Source organism: Canis lupus, chromosome 30, assembly GCF_048164855.1.
Source record: "Canis lupus baileyi chromosome 30, mCanLup2.hap1, whole genome shotgun sequence".
Classification (NCBI taxonomy): Eukaryota; Metazoa; Chordata; class Mammalia; order Carnivora; family Canidae; genus Canis; species Canis lupus.
The window spans coordinates 32,212,787-32,235,260 of NC_132867.1; the positions used below are offsets into that span (position 1 = coordinate 32,212,787).

Sequence of the window (22,474 nt, forward strand, 5' to 3'; positions counted from 1 at the left end):
CAACTACACAAGGAGCAATTACCTTCAGGACATGCCACCACTTTGCCAATCACCCAGGCTTCTTCCTTGTGCTGCTTAATATCCTTCAGAATCTGCTCCGTCAGATCCTTTGATACCACGAGGGCAGCCCCAACTCCACAGTTAAATGTTCTCGCCATCTCTTCTTCAGAGAGGTGTCCTTCCTGCTGTAGCCATGAAAAGATCCTGGGGATCCTCCAGCTTTGGGCATCTGAAAACAGGCAAGAATTGTCTGATTAACCTATTGTCTCTATAACGTATGCACATATATAAAGCTGTGGAGATTACAAGCAGTACTGCTACTTTATATAAGGTAAAACTATACGTTGCCCTTTCACAATTTTGGGGGAGGGGGGATTCACCTGTACCGCAGATATCAAGAACATTTTTGCCGACACACTTGGCCAGTATTCACTATTAAGTGAGGTCTTGTACTGCATCAAGTAACTAGATTCTTAGGAATTCCCTAATAGGGAATTGTTACCAGCTGAATTCCAGTAAAAGTTTGAGAATGTTAAGCTGGGTCTTAGCAATAACAAAATGCACTCTAGGTGTGATGCAAAACTAGGTGGCTTATGTTACAGACTTAGAGGAAACGTATCCACTATTTTAAAAAAGTCATACAATTTATAAAAGGTTAAAATCAAAATATGCCCGACCATATTTACTTTATTTTTTTAAAAGGTTTTATTTATTTGAGAAAGAGAGAGGACATGATGGTGGTGGTAGTTGTGGTGGGTGGGGGGGGACCACAGAGAGACAAGCAGACTCCCCATTGAGCACGGAGCCCAAAACAGGGCTTAATCCTAGGCCGTGAGATCACAACCTAAGCCAAAATCAAGAGTCAGACTTTTTAACTGACTGAGCCACCACTTCTTAATGTATTTACTTTAAAATTTAGATTTAGGTCTGTTATAATACAACCAAAAACTTTAATAAAATTTTTAAAGGTAAAGGCATAAACACAACACACATTTATACTTGGATAGTTCTTTGGAATCTATAAGTTACGGGATCTGAATTGGAAAATAATTAAATATTTACTTATGCTCATAAAATAGGGAAGCCACTGTGAACCTAGATTTTTAAAAGAAATTATTAAATTTTTAAAAGAAAAATTATTAAAAATTATTAATTTTTAAAATAAATTATTTTATTATTTATTATTTTATTATTTGTTTTTTTAAAGATTTATTTATTCATGAGACACACACACACACACACAGACACACACACACAGAGGCAGAGACACAGGCAGAGGGAGAAGTAGGCTCCATGCAGGGAGCCTGATGGGGAACTTGAACCTGGGAATCCAGGATCATGCCCTGAGCCAAAGGCAGGCACTCACCTCTGAGCCACCTTCAGAGGGTCCCTGAGCCTAGATTTTTAGAGAGAAAAAAGAGAGAGAGAGAGAGAAACAGGCAGAGGGAGAAGCAGGCTCTATGCAGGGAGCCCGACGCGGGATTCGATCCCAGGTCTCCAGGATCACGCCCTGGGTAGAAGGCGGTGCTAAACTGCTAAGCCACCGGGGCTGCCCTTATAATTGTTTTTATTTGTGTCTTTTCATGTCTTGTTAAGAGAAAGTCGAACTTTGAATCTCCCAGTCCCCCAGTTTTCTTTGGAGATAAAATAGCAAAGAACCAAATAAAATTACTTAAAAAAAAAAAAAAAAAAAAAAAAAGTAGTAGGGTTCATAGTAGGGTTAATGATCAGTTTCCCTTATAAACTTGGTATATTTGCTGGATAGTTGTTTCTTTTTTTTTTTTTTTTTAAGATTTTATTTATTCATGAGAGAGAGAGAGAGAGAGGCAGAGACACAGGCAGAGGGAGAAGGAGGCTCCATGCAAGAGCCTGATGTGGGACTCGATCCTGGGACTCCAGGATCAGGCCCTAGGCCAAAGGCAGGCACTAAACCGCTGAGCCACCCAGGGATCCCCAAAGATAGTTGTTTCTTTATTTTTATTTATTTTTTAAAGTAAACTCCACCCTCAACATGAGCCTTGAATAAACTCACACCCCACGATCAAGAGTCAGGTACTCTACTGTCTGAGCCAGCCAAGTGCCCTGGATAATCAGTTCTTTAATGCTCTAGAGTTGATTAAAATTTTTAAAAAGCATCACATGTCTATGAACCTTCTCCTCTATAAGATTTAATTCCATTTCTTCTAGCTGGGACATGTCCATTCTTAAAAGCTGAGCTCAAAATATTTAGCTACTATGATGTTCACTGTGGTATCAATAGTCTAAAGTCAACAGCAACATAAACCAAATAGTGGTATATGCATCAAAAAAAAAAGGAATACTTACCTCAAAAATGATGCTATTATGACAGCTGGATATTGAGGATACATTAAATGGCTTACAAACTGATTTCATTTTAGCAAACTCATTTAAAGTATTTGTAAGCAAACAAATACTGACAGGCTAAGAGCCTAGTTTCTACAAATGAACAGACAAGTCATGAGTAATGTAACCAGCTGCAACTTTAATGTTGAAAATTGTTTACTTAAATCTGTTGTCCAACTAGGATTCATGCAAGAAACCTCAGAGGCTGATGTAAGGGCCTAACTCCTTTTTACTGGGACATGGACATTTGTGTGACTCAACCACAGTGGCTATTTGGGAATATGGCGGTATCAACTCTAAATCACGACCTATTTCTGACTTTGGATTCTCTCTTAGCTCCATGTATTCTGACTCTACTATTGGCTCCGCAAATCTACTCACCTGTACCCACAGCTGCTTCCCCTCAGAAGTGACCCCTCCACTTGGCCAGCCAACTGGATCAAGCCAATCAATTTTTTTATTGTTGCTTGTGTTTCAAGGTGACACAGTTCTTACTTTGGGAGAAAAATCACGCAACCAGCTCCACCTTCACCTTCAGTACTGCTTGTTGTCTCATTCTTGTTTCTGATCTAGTCTACCTTATTATTTACTTCTTTCCTCAAGCCCTCACTCAGACTGCTGATCTCACTAAGCCCTTCTTACTTCACTGGGAAAGGGACCACTTTATGTGAACTTCTATGGTTTCTATTTTCTCAAGCCCATGTATATTGGTTGGCCGAGATAGATGGAGCAGTTCCTGTCTCTTTATGCTATAAAAACGGGGAGGAAAAACCTAGTTGCTCATTTTGCCTTGAGTATAAGTAATAATCCCCCTTTCCCTCTTACCAATAACTTTTTTGAAATAACCACCTCTATTCACTGTCTCTAGATCTCTGTCATTCATTCCTCCCACAATCATTGGGTGGGTGGTATCTACCCTCACTGAGATGCTTTCTGAGCTGACTCTGAATTATACTGGCTTATTTCTAGTTCTTTTTTTTTTTTTTTTTTTTAAAGATTTTATTTATTTATTCATGATAGTCACACAGAGAGAGACAGAGAGGCAGAGACACAGGTAGAGGGAGAAGCAGGCTCCATGCAGGGAGCCTGACGTGGGACTCGATCCCGGGTCTCCAGGATCACGCCCCGGGCCAAAGGCAGGCGCCAAACCGCTGCGCCACCCAGGGATCCCTTTTTTTTTTTTTTTTAAATATATTTCTAGTTCTCATCTAGGTCTCTATGCTGTACCTAACAGTGCTGGCCAGTGTTGTGTTCTATTCCTTGAGTTCATGATACTTTTACATCATGGTTCATTCCCTGCTTCCGACTGTTCTTTGCCAGTAATTTGGCCTCTGTTGATCTTTAAAGTGGACAGAACACTGAGAAACCACTTTTAGTTGCTTCCACTCTCTTGGCTATAACTATTACTATCTGCATATGAGCACGAAACTTAACTTGTCTGATCTCAACTTGCGTTCTCAGATACCTTAAAATAAACATTGAAAATTAAAACACTATTCCTGGGGCACCTGGGTGGCTCAGCTGGTTTAATGATTGATTTTTGATTTCAGATCAGGGTCATCTCAGGGTTGTGAGATTAAGCCCTGCCTTGGGCTCCACACTCAGTACGGAGTCTGCTAGAGATTCTGTTTCCCTCTGCCTTTCCCCCCACTTGTACCCACTCATGCTCTCTTTCTCTCTAAAACACATAAATACGGCGCCTGGGTGGCTCAGTCGGTTGAGCATTTGACTCTTGATTTTGGCCCAGGTCATGATCGCAGGGTCTTATTATCTAGCCCTGCATCCAGCTCCATGCTCAGCAGGAAGTCTGCTTGAGATTCTATCCCTCTACGCCTTCCCTTATACTCTCGTGCTCTAAGAAGTGAATAAGTCTTTTAAAAATAAAAAAATAAAATCTTTGGGAAGAAAACAAAAAACACTATTCCCACTTCCTACTCCAAATCTACTCTTTCTGCTGTGTTATGGGTGTTACCATCTACTCATTTGCTTAACTAGAAACTTGAGACTTCTTTTTCCTTCTAAGCACAAAGTGATTCTCAAATCTGTCTCCCTTCTCTATGCTGTGGTTTGGGTCCCCTGGATACCAACCCCTCATACTCCCCATCACATTTCATCTATGTAAGTCAACTATATGAGAGGATATTATGCCTTATAAATGTGGTTAATAAAACAAAGAAGGGCAGCCCGGGTGGCTCAGTGGTTTAGCACTGCCTTCAGCCTGGGGAGTGATCCTGGAGACCTGGGATCGAATCCCATGTTGGGCTCCCTGCATGGAGCCTGCTTCTCCCTCTGCCTGTGTCTCTGCCTCTCTCATGAATAAATAAATAAAATCTGAAAAAGAATAGCAGAAAGAGAAAGGTCAGTCTCATTTTTTCTGAGAAACCCCAATAATTAAGAATTTTCCATATATATAATTATATGTGTACTAACTACTCACAGTTTTCTTCCATAATACATTTCTCCAATGGTTTTCGGAGCAGAAGTTCCTTTTAGTAATCTTACCTAAATCCACCCCAAATTTCTGAGGAAGGACTCTGGGGATGTTTTCTAGCAATCCTCCACCAGTAATATGGGCAAAGGCCTTCACATGTCCTGAACGTAGGACAGGTAACAGCGAATGGCTGTAGATTCGGGTTGGAGTTAGAAGTAAGTCCCCTGTGTATTGGAGAGATAAGACAAATTTAGCCTACAAATGTAAAACCAAAGCATATATAAAAAACAATTCTGAAATGCAGAATGATCTGACCCTGCAGACATGCCAGTTCTATGAAAATGTCCAAAGAGTGAAAACATAGGATAATGTAATTTATTCCATTCTAATGAACTAATGAAAGACTAACCCATTAAGTGTTGCTCACACATTTCCAAGCAGGAGAATTTAAATGTATGTTTACCTAAGGTCTGGTCACCACAGCCATCGGGTGCTGGAGACGAGTACTGGAGGGAAGATTTTGCTACAATTTTCCTGACAAGGCTAAATCCATTGCTGTGAAGACCAGATGAAGCTATTCCAATAACAACATCCCCTTCGGTGATTCTTTCCAGGTGAGGAAGTTTCTGATCCCGCTCCATGGCACCAACGGCAAAACCAGCTAGGTCATATTCTCCCGGAGGATACATGTCAGGCATTTCTGCAGTTTCACCTCCTGGCAGGACAATAAAATGAGAACCATGATAAGGCATAATATTTATAAACCTGTCTAGGACGTACTGACACCAGGAACTCTTTTTTTTTTTAAAGTTTGTGTATGTATGTATGTATGTAATCTCTATACCCAATATGGGGCTTAACTCACAATCCCAGTATCAAGAGTCCCATGGTTTTCTAACTGAGCCAGCCAGGTGCCCCTACTCTTCTTATGAACAATTACACATGTGGCTATATTCTGCAAACGTTAAAAAAAAATGTACTCTATTAGCTGCCTAACAGAACTTTTGACCAAGCATGACTTCAAGGGAAACAGTACTAATTTCCAGAAAGGATAGTGTAACCTCCAAACAACATTCTCTTTAAAGAACGAATGCTTGCTTGAATGTTTCTATTGTAGTTTAATTTTAGAAATGCTTTCACCTGTATTTGATTTTTATAATCACTGTATATTCCAGATGATGGTACAGCCTTAGAGAAGTGATTTAGTCAAGCCTGCTTAAATGCAAGGCCTGACTAAATATAGTATATATATTTAAATATATATATATATTTAAAAGATTTTATTTATTTATTCATGAGAGACAGAGAGAGAGAGGCAGAGACATAGGAAGAGGGAGCCTGATGCAGCACTCAAACCCAGGACCCCAGGATCATGACCTGAGCCAAAGGCTGACGCTCAACCACTGAGCCACCCAGTGTCCCTGTGATCCTATGTAAAGGCAGACTCCAAATTATAAACTGTCCTAAAAGATGGTTAAAAGGTAATTTTGGCTTTTGGGACAGATGTGTCCACAGAAATGGGGCTGATATACAAAAGAGGTAGTTTTATTGCTTGGTCAACCTGTAAATTCATTTTGCTCAAAGTTCCCATATATATTTAAGTAATATTCCTGTAAATCTTAAGTACATTTTATTCATAGCGTTATCTCTGTTGGAAAATAACGCTTAAGATTTAGAATGTCATGAATCATCTACTTCTGCTGCAGGCCAGGAGGAGGAAGGGGTAAAGATCAGGGAGAAAGATAAGGCCTGGCTCACAGTTTAAGAGTAGGAGTCTGGGGGACAAATCCTTGAGGAGGGGCTTGAAGGCATCAGGATCTAAGTTTTCTTCAAGTAATGTTACCTCTATTTTATTTGCTTCACTATGTCATCTATAGTTTTTCTTTTTTCTTATACTTTTTTTTTTAAAAGATCTTATCCTTTTGAGAGGGGGAGACAAAGAGGAAAAGCACAAGAGCAGGGGGAGAGAGAAGCAGACACCCTGCTGAGCAGGGAGCCCAATGTGGCGGCTCAATCCCAGGACTCCAGGACTATGACCCGAGCTGGAGGTAGACGCTTAACCAACTGAGCTACCCAGGTGCCCCTACAGTTTTTCTTCTTAGCTATATTGGTACTGATCACATTTATACACAGGGTTAAAATACAGGAAGGACATGTGATTAAAATGGTCATACCAAGGAGAGCACATCCAGCTTTTCTGCAAGCTCTGGCAATTCCAGTGACAACTGCTTCAGTTGTATCGAGGTCAAGTTTTCCACAGGAAAAGTAATCGAGGAAGAAAAGGGGCTCAGCCCCTTGAGCTAGAATGTCATTGACACACATTGCAACCAAATCTTGACCAATAGTATCATGTTTATCACACTGCTGGGCAATCTAAAGAAGCACAATACAAACATCCACATAAGAGAATAAACTCCAAATCATACCTTGTCAGTTTATCAATGGAGGCTAATAAATATTACTGCTATTTGGCTAGCTGCTCTAAACACCTAAAGACAAAATACTAAATTCTGATAAACCACTTGACTGAAAAGTATCCCATTTTTAAATTTTTAAAAAAGATTTTGAGTGAGTGAGAGAAAGCATGAGCAGGGGAGAAGGAGCAGGGGGAGAGGGAGAAGCATGTTCCCCGCTGAGCAGAGAGTCAGGAAATCATGACCTGAGCCAAAGGCAGATGCGTAACTGAGCCATCCATCTAGGTGCTCCCAAAAGTGTCTTTAAAAAAAAAAAAAAAAAAAAAAAAAGATTTTATTTATTCATTCATGAAAGACCGAGAGAGAGAGAGAGAGAGAGGCAGAGACACAGGCAGAGGGAGAAGCAGGCTCCGTGCAGGGAGCTCAACGTGGGACTTGATCCCGGGTCTCTAAGATCACGCCCTGAGCTGAAGGCGGAGCTAAACCGCTGAGCCACCCAGGCTGCCCAAGTATCCCATTAAAAAAAAAAAAAAAAAAAAGTTATTTATATAGAGAGGAAGAGGGAGTGTGTGTGCACGAGTTGGGGGAGAGGCAGAGGGAGAGAATTCAAGCAGACTCCCAGCTGAGCATGGAGCTGGATGCAGGACTGGATAATAAGACCCTGAGATCATGATCTGAGCCAAAATCAAGAGTCTGATGCTTAACCAACTGAAACTACCCATGTGCCACACAAAGTATACCATCTAATTCCCTCCATTAATCTTCCAGCCAGATATAGTTGCAACAACATTATGTTTTATGGTTTAAACATTAACCATGTTTTATGGTTATTTGGAGTATTTCTCTTTAGTGCATATACGTCAAGAGGGGAAAATATGTACTGATATACGGTAAATTCTCTTATCATTCATAAAAGACCTTTAATCACATAGGTGTCTGATTACCTTCAGTTTAGTTCCAACACCATCTGTTCCACATGCCAGAAGAGGATCTCTGAAACCAGCTGCTTTCAAATCAAAAAGACCAGCAAAACCTCCAAGATCAACATCACAGCCTAACGGGCAGAGGAAACTAATTATCTGCTGCATTTTAATAGATTAAACATGGATATACAAACACTTCTTAAGCATGGCAAAAATAAGAAATGCCTTTCTTGAGAATGGGGAAAAATACAATGTGCTCAAAGAAATGATCAAAAAAGTAATTATATATGAAAGAGGCAGACATAATCTTTTTGAATTTAATAAGGATAAGAAATGCTGTTCTTAATATTAGAGACAAAAAAAGCAGAGGACTATGGGTTTGGCTTAAACAGGGCAAGACTTAACAACCTAGCATTAATTTGACACATTTTCCTCAGTAAACTACAAAGCCCAAATCAATTCACAATGTCTGTCAAAGTTAATGAACCAGCAAAGGGCAGGCTCTGACTTACCTGGTCTGGAAGTAGCTTTGGCTAAAGGTTTAATTTTTTGGACCAGCATATTTCCAGCTGCAATGTCTACCCCAGATTCTTTGTAAGTCAGGCCCCTAAAGATTTAAACAAAAACACATCACCTAAATGCCAGGGAAAATTGTTTAAAATATTACTTGATACGGAAGATGATTTTTGTATCTTTGAATGTGCCAGGCCCCATCCACAGATTTGGATTTTAACTTGAAAAGGGCAGGGCCTAGAAATTGAAATGTATTAAAATGAATTCCCTAGTGGACTCAATTGTATTATCACTGTTGAGAACTACTTCTCTTATTTCATCTAGAAGTACTTCTCACAGGTAGCTGGATATACTGATATTTTGCTACATTTCTCTGTTCAATTTTGGTATGGGAAGGAAAGGAATGCCAAAATGGAGTAAAAAAAGTGAAAATTAGGATTATACACACTCTACAAAGAAACTCCTAAATAATGAAACTGGACTCTTATTGTAGTAGAGAACTATGTAAGTTTCCTTATGGCTAAAAATAGCATGAAACAAGATAAAAACATGTTGGAAAAAGCAAAACCAGATGATAGTGCATCATTCCCTTCTAAACAGGGCCAACATGTTGCAGTAGTGCATCGAAAGCTCATGAACAACACTGGGAATTCAGTAGCCTTGCTTTACAAAAATGAGTACTTTGGCCTCCTGGGATGTAGTGATACATGAAGAACTATGAAATTCTATTAGAAACAAGGAGTCAGGGTACCAACAGAGTTGAAAGCTCTAGCAATTAACTCCAATGAAATTAGCAACCTGGGCTCATGCTCAGATAGGAAACAAAGTTCTACTGGTTTAAAAAAAATCTTTCTCAGCAGCTGGTATTGTGACCTCTCATTTTCTTCATCTATAATGAGCTCAGATTAGTATTGAGATCCCAGGCTCTTATAATTGGTCATTTCAATGGAATCTGGTTATTTTAAAACGAAAAATAAAACTTTGGCATGGTATTTTAATGTTCTTAAGCCTAAAAATTTCCAGTATTTAAACTTTTTTTTTTTTAAGATTTTATTTATTTATTCAGAGAGAGAGAGAGAGAGAGAGAGAGAGAGGCAGAGACAGGCAGAGGGAGAAGCAGGCATCATACAGAGAGCCTGACATGGGACTCGATCCAGGGTCTCCAGGATCATGCCCTGGGCTGCAGGCGGCGCTAAACCGCTGCACCACGGGGGCTGCCCCAGTATTTAAACTTTGAATGTGTCTCTCGGAATCCCTGAGTGGCTCAGCGCTTTAACGCCTGCCTTCGGCCCAGGGTGTGATCCTGGAGACCCGGGATCAAGTCCCGCATCAGGCTCCCTGCATAGAGCCTGCTTCTTCCTCTGCCTATGTCTCTGCCTCTGTCTCTCTCCTCTGTGTCCTTCATGAATAAATAAAATCTTTAAAAAAAAATAAATGTGTCTCTCAATTAATTTATTTCTCATGGATGAACTAAACGAACAATAATAACTGTGATCTATACTTAAGAAATCAAAACATCCACATTTGCAATTAATAGTTTATTGAATTTACAAAGGAATAGTTGTACTAACAAATTAATAAGGGGGTCAAAAAATACATTTCAGTAATAAACACAGTAACAAAATAAGACTGTCAAAATTTACAGTAGAATCAATTAAGTTGCAAAGGAAGATGGCTAATATTTTCAAATTGCAAATTTGCAATAATTTCAAATTTCAAATTGCATTCTTTGACAAAACCAAGAACTAAGATAAAAATACAACAGTAAATATTTAAATATATAACTCAAAAATCCTTTTCCCCATCTTTATTGACGAATAATGGACAAATGATTGTATACATTTAAAATATACAATGTAAAAAAGTCCTTAACATTACTGGGATTCTACTAAACTGAGAAAAAACAAAAAAGAGCTACCATGAAGCTTTTCCCATTTCGTTTGAATATTGTTGTAACTAGTTTTGACTCAAACTAAATGCAAATTAAAGTCAGTCCCATAGAAAAGATTATTGAAATGACTTAGTATAGGTTCATAGAATTTTCTATATGGCCATTTATACCAGTTCTGAAGCTATGCTAGTTCTGAAGTTGTGCTAGAACCACCTCAGTAAGTAATTTACCTGGGCTGCTGCTGGAAGAAGGCTATGGCACGATAGCCAATGTCCTTCCTGTAAAAGGCTCCCTCAAATTTTATAGCAGATAGTCCTTTCTTTGCTTCTTCAAGGGCCAAGAGGAGATTTTCCTGGATTGCTGTTACCGTAAGGACTCTACCCCCGTTAGTCACCACTTTGCCATCTTTCAGGGCAGTGCCTGCATGGAATACCTCCAGTCCTAAAGCTTGAGCCTCGGGAAACCCTATAAGAGAGCAGATTTACATCATAACAATAGTCTACACTTCTAAAGTGGTTTATAATTTCTGTAAGTTTTTATTTCACTTAAATGAATCTTCACAAGAATCCTAACAGGAAGGAATAAAGCAACAAGATAGCAAATAGACCCTCTCTCTTAAGAATAGTCTGTTCTGCTCTAGGTGATAACTGCATTATCCTTAATCTGTGTTATAAACCTCATGTAAGATCTATTGTTTCAATGGGGGAGGAAAAAAATAAGAGCCTCCTGCTAAATAGAGGCCTTACCAATAACATAAACAGTCGATTAATGCATATTTTGTATGTTATATGCTATATTCTTACAATAAACTAGAGAAAAAAAATGTTATTAACAATGTCGTAAGAAAGACAAAATACATTTATAGTACTGTACAAAACTCCATGTTTAAGAGCACCCATGTAGTTCAAACCCCGTTGTTTAAGGGTCAGCTGTATAGTTATTCTCTCCAGACAGGACATTAAAAACTACAACTTAAAAGGGGAGATAAGAAAACAAAACAAAACAAAACAAACAAACAAACCCTAAAATCAATGAATAAAACCTGTACTTGATCACATCTTTTACTTAAAAGAATTCCTTTTTTTTTTTAAAGAATTCCTTTTATCACAGCCATACAAGCTGCCTTCTTTCTTCTTTAAATAAACAGAATAACTGTAATGCAAAACATCCTTAATATTTTCCCTAATATAACAATTGTAAAATCTTAAGACAAATTTGATTTAAATTTGGTTTTAGGTCCAGTCTAAAATCCCGTTTTATTTTCATTTGAATTATTCTTAAGCTCTCATATACAATTTTACACTTAAATATTATTAGACCATATTTTTCATATTCTCAAGTAACCAACATGGGCAGTTTACACAAAGATAGCTTCTTAACTAAAAAATAAACAAAAAACCAAAAAAACCCACCCCACTTAAAGTTTGTCCTATTAGGTCACCACTTCTCTTTTAGCATCCTAGCTGGTGATTTGTTAATATAAGTTCTCTAAATGTCTTTATAACACAGGGGCATTCAGTCATAAGTACCCAAGTACCTCCTGTTATTTGGAATATCTGACACAATATCTGCTGTGTCAGAAATGACTATTATACTTGTCACCTCAATCTTAGGGAAATTTCACCAATATAAGTGATCTTGATTCTATCCCTTCTCTATTCATTTTAAAAGTCAATCAGGGGTACCTGGGTGGCTCAGTCTGTTGAGTATCTGACTCTTGATTTTGGATTAGGTCATGGTCTAGGGTAGTGAGACTGAGCCCTGGCATCTGGCTCTGTGTCCAGTGTGGAGTCTGCTTGAGATTCTCTCCCTTTCCCTTCCTTCCCCTTGTGCTCCCTCCCTGCTCACGAGTGTGTGTGTATGCACATGCACTCTCTAAAATAAAGAAAAAAAAAAAAAGGCAATCAATTCCTAACTGCACAGTTGCTACAACTGGGATTCACAGGGCAATGAACTCACTGTCTAGGCAAGACAGATCTGGGGTGTTTGAACCAAACACACTGCTGGGATCCTGAGGGAGACCAAACTACAGGCTGCTGAGCATCATGGAGGACTGCCTTTGGGCTCATGGCACTAGAACTTATTTAGCATTTTAAGACACTGTTTTATTTAATATCATTTAACAAGAGACGCCTCATTTCCTGTAGAGAGACGGGAGAGAAGGCTATAGTTTTGAAACGTTTTTAATTCCATCATCCAAGTGACTACGGGGTATGCTGCAAACAGGAGGTAAGGGGTGAGGGGGTCTAGTTGTGATCATGCCGCTGAAATCTATCTCATTGACGTAGCGTCTACTACTGTTGTTCTGACTCTCCTGAGTTCCCTTAATTTTCCTGGCTCTTGGAGGATGGAAGAGAAAGGCACACTTGAGTGATACTCTAGAAACCTGGCTATGCCCATTTAGATATTCCTTGTGCAAGAAGGGAGATGGACAGCAGTTCTTTAAATACAGTAATTTTGGATATTTGCACACCCACATCCAACATGGTTAAAACCCCCCCCTGGAAGGTTTCTGACAGCCTTACGCCCCTAAAAGAAGCAGAGCATGGCATGGGAGGAAGGCCTACTGTAACACTGCTCACTTGTCACACTGTAATTCCACCTTTTGTTCTCAGATATTCACCTGTTATCTCCACACCCTTGGTGTAATCTCCTGGATAGCCTTTACTTGCCATTACCACAGTTATGGCAGCACGGTTATCAAGCCAAACAGGCAGAGATGTGCAGAGCAGGCCATCCAAGGTAGACTGAATCACTTCATAAAGATCACTTTTAAGAAGTGGGAGGATCACCTGGAAAAACATAATCAACATAGCAACTGAGAGAAATCTTAGTTCTCTCTAGACAATGTATTCACTGAGATACCAGCAGAATTTGCATATATTCCTTAAAGGTAATTATTTTGAGGCTGATAAATTCTGAGATTAAAATACATATATTTACAAAATAACAATTGATACTCTAACTGTTACCCACTTGGCACTCCGGATCACCAAAACGGCAATTAAACTCCAGAACTTTTGGGCCCTCCTTGGTCAGCATTATACCAGCGTAGAGAACACCTTCATTGAAACAGAAACAAAGATAAATTATAGGGCACCCCATGTGGCTCAGCGGTTTAGTGCTGCCTCTGGCCCAGGGCGTGATCCTGGAGTCCCAGGATCAAGTCTCACATCAGGCTCCCTACATGGAACCTGCTTCTCCCTCTGCCTCTCTCTCTCTCTCTCATGAATAAATAAAAAAAAAACTTTAAAAAACAAACACCCCCCCCCCAAATTATAATGAAAACGATGTATTGTGACTGAAAATTAGAATATAAATTACTAATACTCCAGGTTCTGCACTAACTATGGCAAAAGTTATGGTCAATTGAAAGGTGCTGAAGAAGGAGAAATGGGGGAAGTTTTGTCAACATGTAAAGTCACTCTATGAATAATGTCCATAGTGAAATCAATATGCTCACCTGTGTATGGCATGCCCTCCTGCTGCATGCCATCCACTGTTCTCTGAAGAATGGTGTTTTTTATTTTCAGGAACAAATCCTTAGAAACCTGGGGAACATATAGGAACATTAAAATGTAACTAAGTATTAAAAAAAAATAACCATCTTGTAAGCAGTACCAAATGGACAATGAAAGGGGACTGTGAGAATTTTTTTTTTTACTAATTCAGATAGACTGAGCATTTGAAATTCATAAATTTTTAAAATCCTCATATTGACTCTATCAAGTAAGTAGTTACCCTTATTCTTTAAAATAGGAAAGAACAACTCTGCAGATAAAAATTCTAAGCAGAAGCTAGGTTATATATTTATTGATCAGTGTCAACTGCCATATCAGGATTAAATGTTAAATCACCTTTTACTACTAAACCTACACATTTTTTAAACATGTAAACAAACCTTACTAAAAGTTTTCTGAAACATAATAAAAATGAAAAAAAGCCTCTCTACTACTTTGAGGTCCTTTTGTATCCTTCTGGTATATTCTATGCTACTTCATAAGTCTATTAAGAATCTATAAATTTATAAATTTAATTATAAAAATGAGACTTAGAGTTCTTTTCTTTTAAATATTTTATTTTAGGTGCTCTTGGGTGGTTTAGTTAAACATCTGCCTTCAGGTGAGGTCATGATCCAGGGTCCTGGGATGGAGCCCCGTGTTGGGCTCCCTGCTTAAGCAGGGAACCTGATTTCTCTCTGCTTGCTGTTCCCCCTGCTTCTGCTCGCACTCTTTGTCAAATAAATAAATAATTAAAAAAATAAAAAAAATTAATTTTATTTTTCAGTAATCTCTATGCCCAACCTAGGGCTCAAACTCAAAACCCCAAGACCAAGAGATATACTCGATGAACTGAGGCAGCCAGGCGCCCCTAGTGATGTTCTTTTTTAAGGTTTTATTTATTTATTCATGAGAGACACACACACACACAGAGGCAGAGACACAGGCAGAGGGAGAAGCAAGCTCCATGCAGGAAGCATGATGTGGGACTCGATCCTGGAACTCCAGGATCACGCCCTGAGCCGTAGGTAGACTCTCAACTGCTGAGACACCCAGGTGTCCCCCTAGTGATGGTTCTTACACTAAAATCACTTTTCCCAAACAGTAGCGTAACTTAAATCTTGTTTTGTTTTTAATCTTTATAATTGAGGAAAATGTGTATAAGGCACTATATTATCAGCACACTGTTCATTATTATCATTGAAAAGAATAACTGAGTTTCTGAAGTGCCAGTTCTACTTACAAGACACTCAATGCAGATTTCTTCTAAAAACTGTCCAGAAAGAATTTGGAAACATGCTTTATGTACCCACCATGAAGTACAGAAATGATAAGAACAAATTATAGTCTGACTTGGTTCTCAATTCATCTGTTTCACACACACAAAGTAGGATTTACTTCATCCAAAGATAAATAAAACATAATTCTGGACTATAATTGGTGCTCATGGGTTAAAAATAGTGGGTACAGAGCAGGACATAGAAGGACCTGTTCAATCTATACTTAATTTTTCAGACTTTAGCAGAAAAGGTTTGTTTTAGAGTGAGACTAGAAGAGCTACTTTTCATTTAATAGGAAATCCAAATGGCTGAGTAATAATACCATGTACAGAAAACAGAAAAGTATGGTCCAAGAGCTCTTTGAGAAGACTTAAATAATGACTCCTGAACTTCAACTTGGGCCATACCTGAGGTGCTGGACAATAGGCCCCCATTCCCCCTGTGTTGGGGCCATGATCTCCTTCCAGCAATCGCTTATGGTCTTGTGCTGGAGGCATGGGGGCCACAGTCCTTCCATCAGTGAAGCACAGACACTGCAGAGAAAACAAAATAGTCCACTTATCTTAAATGGCAAAAAGTAAAAAAAGTTTAATGAGGGGAACTATATGTACTAATTCTACTCAGGGGAAAAATTTTTGCTTATAGTAAGTTGAAACATAAATAACCCTAAGCTATCCACATCAAGAATCAGAACATCTTATATACTCAATTTCTGAAGGATCTGTAATATTTGAGCCAGTTAGGGGAAAAAAAAAGTCAAGCTACTCCCAAAGTGAAGTATTTCAACTTTGGCCTTCTTAAATAATATGATAAAAATCCAAGTCCTCTATTGATATACTGGGCATGATTAAAAGAGGGTAGATTTTTTTCACTTGCATCCAAAGTACTAAACATATACGAATTCCTTTGTAAGTACTGGGTTTATGCTTTCAGATGAAACAACCATAATAAATCAAGTCCTCCTGGGGCTTGCAGATCAGATTCTATAGCTTCTCCTACTCTATGATAGCCCAAAAGATGGATATACATACAGACACCTCTTCTCCTTCAAGAAGTTCTTCGATGACAATTGTTTCTCCAGCTGCTCCAAAAGCTTTATCCTTGTTGAACAGGGGGTAAGGAGGGTAAGAAAAAGGCTGTTGTCATTTTTCATCATTTGTATCATGAACCAATTCATTAGTATTGTAATTTCTTCTTCCTTTTCTGAGAGCCTCAAAGGAATATATGAATCTCTCTTTTTTAAAGTTTATTTATTTGTGGCACCTGGCTGGCTCAGTCAGAGAACATGTGACTCTTGATCTTGGGATCATAAAATAGAGTCCCACATCAGGTGTAGAGATTACTTAAATAAATAAACTTTAATTTTTTTAAAGTTTATTTAGTAATCTCCAACCAGGCGCCCCATATGAATATTTCCTATTTTGACAAGTGGCAATAATGCAGAGCCAGCACGGGTACAGATGATATGAACATATAATTAACACTCTTCTGCGGATCTGGCTTTGCAGTTTCCAATCATGTAACAGAAAAAGATTATTTTCACCCTTACCATTTAATTCTTATGTGTGATTATTATGATATGCTTGCTTACTACATTTTGTACTAGAGATTATGCCTTTGAATATAGATTTCTATAAAGGAGAATAACCACCAAGAGGGATGGTATGAGGAAAGTATATTAATTCATTCCTTCACTTCTCTTAGACCTAGGACACTAAGGACAAATACTTTTGTCTACATGGATGATTGAGAATTTGAATGTTCTATAGTTTGAGGATTTTCTATCTTTCCACAGCAGACAAAGCATGCTAGAACTTACTTCCAAAGAACAGCATAGTAGTTTAGCCATCAGTGTAAATCTGATATAGAGATGAATAATATACGGAATTAAAAAAACACAAAAAACTTACCTGTGTATTTGCTAGATGACGTCTCATCTTGAGAAACGTTTCATAAACTTAAGGAGTATCCATCACAGTGTGACTTTTCCAGAGGAACAACCTACCTGCATAATCTCCTGTACAGCCTTGCAGGCCTCTTCTGTGCTCTTGGCAACAATCACCCCTTTTCCAGCTGCAAGACCACTGGCCTTTACAACCAAAGCAGGGAAGTCTGCACTGTGAAGACAGAGCATCTCAATATTCAATAAAAATCCTTACAATTCAAAAGCTTAAAGCACTCTAAAATGCAATGATGTGCTATAGCAAGCACTAAAAAAACAGAAAAAAAATTTACTTATACCAACACCATTTTGATGTACTTCCCACCGGGATTTTTTCCCCTACATATTCCTTTATACTTGTGATCATAGGATACATACAATTTTGTTTTTTTCACTTATCATGAGATCATACAGGCAACATCTTTGGAAGACTAAAGCAGTTGTACAGTCAGGTATGGAAGGATCCTTAAGAACAGAGTAGTGAATTGTATTCTCATTCCAGTAGAAGATGTGACTGTATAAGATCATCATAAGCATGGATACACAAATCATTTCTGGAAGTACACAGAAGAAACTATTCTTGATAAGTAAGGTCTTCTGTTGGATGGGACTGGAGATCTAGAAGGAGACTTACCCAAAGTAAGTAACAAAATTGTTACTTACCCAAGGCATCTGGCTACAAGGAAATAATAATATTCAGTGTCTAAGAAACCCTGTAGGATGAAGAATGAATAAAAAATGAAATTGACCCAACTAAAAGGAAAACATACCAGGTAAAAGGGAGAAGTGGCAATAAAAAAAGGGCAAAGGGCATGTGTCTACCGTCATTAATTGCTTCATAATTTTAATGTAACGGAGAACAAGAATGTTTAGTCTTAAGATTTAGATCTAAGTGGCAGTGGTAGAAGGCCATTATTTATGAAAAAATCAATATCCTTTATGTTGTAAGATGCGACTGTGTTTGTTAATTTGACCATAAAAGGAGTGTATGACTGCTGAACCAAATGTTATCTTTTCCTCTAGAAACTCTTCAGTAATATTATTCTTTTCCCAAGGCCACAAGATTGTACAATGATACATGTACAGAGTCCCATTTTATTTTGATGTTGGAAAAACCTACACAGCATGAGGTTTTCTCCTATGATTATCTTACTGTAAACCTGTGACACAAAAGTGACCTGTATATTTACACATCCTAACAACTGCCCCCAACAGGCAGTCTTCTAGCTACCTCATTATAAAGCTGCAGGCCTCTTCAGGTTTGGTGAAAGCTTTCCACCGTGCAGTTGGGATTCCATGTCGGTCCATAAACTCTTTGGCAAATCTCTTGCTGGACTCTAATTGAGCTGCTTCTGCAGTGGGACCAAAGCATCGCACTCCTGCAGATGTCAGGTTCCCAGCGATTCCTATTGATGGAAATGAGCAGCTTTAGGTGAACCAAGATCTCTGTAGAGCCTTGTCACTCTGAAGAATCAGGATTACACTGACATAAGACAGATGAGTAAAGGCAGAAAAGAAGTTTTTCATGCAGTCTACAGGATATAAACAAAAATCTTACTAACATGTGATTCAAATCCAGCAAAAGTCAAACATATGACAGAGCAGAATATAAACATTTAAAATGTTTTCCACAGTTGCAAATCTGCTCTTTCATTCATGACATTATTGACGCATCAGGGAAAAAAATAGTAGAATCCATAAATTTTAAGAAGGTGATAGTTCTTTTCCCACTGTGATATGATAGTAAAAATCTTCATCTGCAAAAAATGAATTGGCTTAGATGACCTCTAAGCTCCTGTTGGCATTGCATCTACTGTAACAATAAATAGAAACAAACTTTACCAGCAGCCAGAGGTGCCTCTGGTCCAACAACCACGAATTCAATTTTCTCATCTTTGCAGAACTGAGCAAGGGCAGTGTGGTCACTGATGGAGATGGCTATAAATAGAAAAAAAAAAAAAAACACAACATCTCACTTGATACAAACATTCCTTAAGTTAATCAATTATGTTGAAAAATAAATACTATACTTTGAAATGCTTATTAATGATTGCTTTTCTTTTATGGGTAGAGATGACAATTTCACCATGAGAAATTCAGAGCATACTGCATTAGGCTAACCAACAAAGCTCAGTCCTTGATTATTACAACCAGTTAGACGAAGATACCAGGAAGCTTCCCAAAAAGGTATTAAATAAAGCACTTTCTTGACTATGGCATTCATGTTACATTGATTGTAAATAGAAAGCCCCACAGGATATACTCAGAAACTGCCTTTTAATGTCATTTAGTTAAGATTTACTGAGAACTACTATGTGCTATATCCTGTGCTAGTCCCTGAGTTAACATGTTAACAGAGTCCCTATGCTTAGGATGCTTATGCAGGAATGTTGGGTAATAAATATGCAAGCAAAAAAAAAAAAAAAAAAAAAACCCCAAGTATGAACAAATTAGGCAAATCTGATATCAGGTGAATTGGGAGGCTATTTCTGGTTGAGCAGGAAGGGTCTTTGTGCAGAGATGAGTAAACTAAGAACCGAAATAACAAATGTATTTTTAACGATTTATTTCAGAGAGAAAGAGGGTGCCTGGGCAGCACAGAGGGTAGAGGGAGAGGGGAGGCCAACTCCCTGCAGTGCCTGAAGCAGGGCTTGATCTCATGACCCTAAGATAATAACCTGAGCAGAAACCAACAGCTGGATGCTCAACCAATTGAGCCACCCAGGTGCACCCTGAATGACAATCTTAAGACCTAGCTTACTTCAGCCTACAAGCCAGGAAATTTTTCTCAAGGGAATTCTAAGTAATTAGCAGCAGGATTAGCCACATACTAAGCACGTGTTGGTTCCATAGGCACTGTCCTGCTTCACTCTATTTGGAACACTATTCTTAAGTTGGCTGAAATCTTAAACAACTCTGTGACATTTGTGATGTGTAAGGGATAAGAGCAGAAAGAGTACTCAATCTATAGGAGCTGCCTGAGTAGGATAAGGATGGAGAGCCATGCACTCTGGGTTAGGACCTGCAAACACAAATTGAGCAGAGCCAAGAACCACTGTACAAAACAGAGAATGGCAAAAGATGACACACCTAACCTGTTGTTGCAAGTGGTAGTAGTCTCATGGCAATCTTGGGAGATTTTTGTGGGCAAAACATCAACTTTTTGTGGGTATAACATCAAGTCTATCTAGACAGAATGATTAGTTCTTCAATAAACACATAATACCTTACCCCCAGAGCTAAGATCCCAGGAAAGCAGATATTTTATCTTTTTCTTTATTATTTTTGGTACTATGTATATATTATTTTCTCCCAGTTTGGGGCTTGTTGGGTCTATGTTTTCTCCATAAATATTATGTGCCACAAAGGGTACTAGGCACGGTGGACACAATTCCAAAAGAAAAAAAAGAAGAGCTCTTTGGCCTCATGTAGCTTACATTCTAGAGCTTATATTCTAGCATAAGGAAATGAAGATAGATAGACAGTAGAAAAGTAAATACATATGATAGTCCATGATTGAAAAGGAATGAGCAAATTGAATTTAAGATTAAAAAAAAAAAAGGAAGAAAAAAAAGAAAACAAATGAAATAGAGTGGGCATCCTTTACTTAGAAACTTTAGGAAAGACCTCTTTGAGGAAATAACATATAAACCGAGACCTGAATGATGAGGAGCCAGTCATGCTAGGGGTGGAAACAAACAAATACCAAGTTCAAGGCAGCTCTGTTTGGGAAACTGGCAGGACTGCATGGACAGAGCACAGAGAAAAGAAAACAAGGGATATAAAAGATGAGGCTGGAAAGTCAGGCAGAAACCAGATCGCAAAGGGTTTTGGAAGGAATGTAAAAGAGTTTGAGTTTTTTATTCTAAGAACCATAGGAAGCCACTTAAAGAATTTAATGTAACATAAGAACTGGTCATTTTTTCACTTTTACCAGTGAAAAAGATAACGATTGAAGTCTATTATGGACTCAGAATTGTCAAAACTTACATTTAATATTACTGCTCAACTTTTCATTCCAAAAATACACATCAAAATGCCTTTAACCTTAGGCACTTGTGACTTTTTCAATGGGTGTATTTTTTAAGGTTTAAAGTAATTAAAGAAGTGGCACACTCTGAACAAGATACCTAAAATTTACAACATAAGGCAAGTATTCAAGTTACCACATAAATGTTAAGGTTAAGAAAAACATTCAGATCTGAAAAGCTATCAACCTTATAAAGAACAGATATAGTTGACAGTTTATCATTTACAATTATTAACTATTACTCTCCACTTTAAAAGATGATTACCGGTATTTGAAATCTTTTCCAAGCAGGCAGTGCCTGCATTTCCTGGGGCAACCAACACATGTTTGACATGACTAGACTGTGCAAGTTTCCAGGCCAGGGTATGCTCCCTTCCTCCACTGCCGATTACAAGTACTCGGGCTGCCATTGCTGTCTGCAAAACAGGAATTCTAAAGGAAAATAAAAGCTGCAGAAAGAAAACCACAGTTGATATTTTAGAATGCACGTAGTTTACAAATCACAATTTCTAAGTATTTAAATAGAAGTATTCCAAAGATTCATTTGTGAAAAAATCAGGCTTATAATTTCAGATGACTATACTCACAAGAATTAGGGAAGTATGCACATATGTAATCTCTACACTCAAGGTGGGGCCTGAATTCAACACCCCGAGTTGCACGGTCTACCTACTGAGCCAGCCAGGTGCCCCAAGGACAGTGTTTTAAATCTCCTCTGAATAATCACCCTTTTTAGGCTTCACTTTGCCACTTTTATCATCAAACCTCAGTTAAACATGAATCCTAATACTGCAAATTCAGACCTCAAGTTTAAAATATCTTGCTTTTAGAGAGGCCTAGGTGGCTCAGCAGTTGAGCGTCTGCCTTCACGCTCAGGGCGTGATCCTGGAATCCGGACTGAGTCTCGCATCGGGCTCCTCTCAGGGAGCCTACTTCTCCCCCTGCCTCTGTCTCTCATGAATAAATAAATAAAATCTTAAAAAAAACCCTGCTTTTAAACCTTGTGATACTATAAACCATAGACTTCAAAGTTAAAAGCTGAAATACTTAACATTGGGACCTGTAAAGGATCAGATAGGAAGTATTTTCACTTTTGAGGGTCATACAATCTTTATGGTAACAAGTCAACTCTGCTGCTGTGGCACAATAGCAGCCACAGACAATACAGATATGGATGAACATGGTA

At 38.4% G+C, this 22,474-nt stretch overlaps 1 protein-coding gene across 2 annotated transcripts in view; it reads right to left on the reverse strand.

Moving 5' to 3' along the window:
• Nucleotides 1-22,474, reverse strand: part of GART (phosphoribosylglycinamide formyltransferase, phosphoribosylglycinamide synthetase, phosphoribosylaminoimidazole synthetase) — a 32,064-nt gene that overhangs the window by 6,458 nt on the left and 3,132 nt on the right. For both annotated transcript variants that reach the window (XM_072806817.1, XM_072806816.1), the window contains exons 2-17: nt 21,554-21,737; nt 19,101-19,196; nt 18,490-18,664; nt 17,322-17,433; nt 16,348-16,416; nt 15,724-15,849; nt 14,000-14,087; nt 13,513-13,598; nt 13,160-13,328; nt 10,767-11,001; nt 8,645-8,739; nt 8,154-8,263; nt 6,970-7,168; nt 5,259-5,510; nt 4,867-5,019; nt 23-229 (exon numbers count right to left, since the gene is read on the reverse strand). In XM_072806817.1, coding sequence (XP_072662918.1) covers nt 23-229; nt 4,867-5,019; nt 5,259-5,510; nt 6,970-7,168; nt 8,154-8,263; nt 8,645-8,739; nt 10,767-11,001; nt 13,160-13,328; nt 13,513-13,598; nt 14,000-14,087; nt 15,724-15,849; nt 16,348-16,416; nt 17,322-17,433; nt 18,490-18,664; nt 19,101-19,196; nt 21,554-21,698 — 2,317 coding nt within the window. In that variant the 5' untranslated portion in view covers nt 21,699-21,737. The remainder of the gene's footprint in view (nt 1-22; nt 230-4,866; nt 5,020-5,258; nt 5,511-6,969; nt 7,169-8,153; nt 8,264-8,644; nt 8,740-10,766; nt 11,002-13,159; nt 13,329-13,512; nt 13,599-13,999; nt 14,088-15,723; nt 15,850-16,347; nt 16,417-17,321; nt 17,434-18,489; nt 18,665-19,100; nt 19,197-21,553; nt 21,738-22,474) is intronic.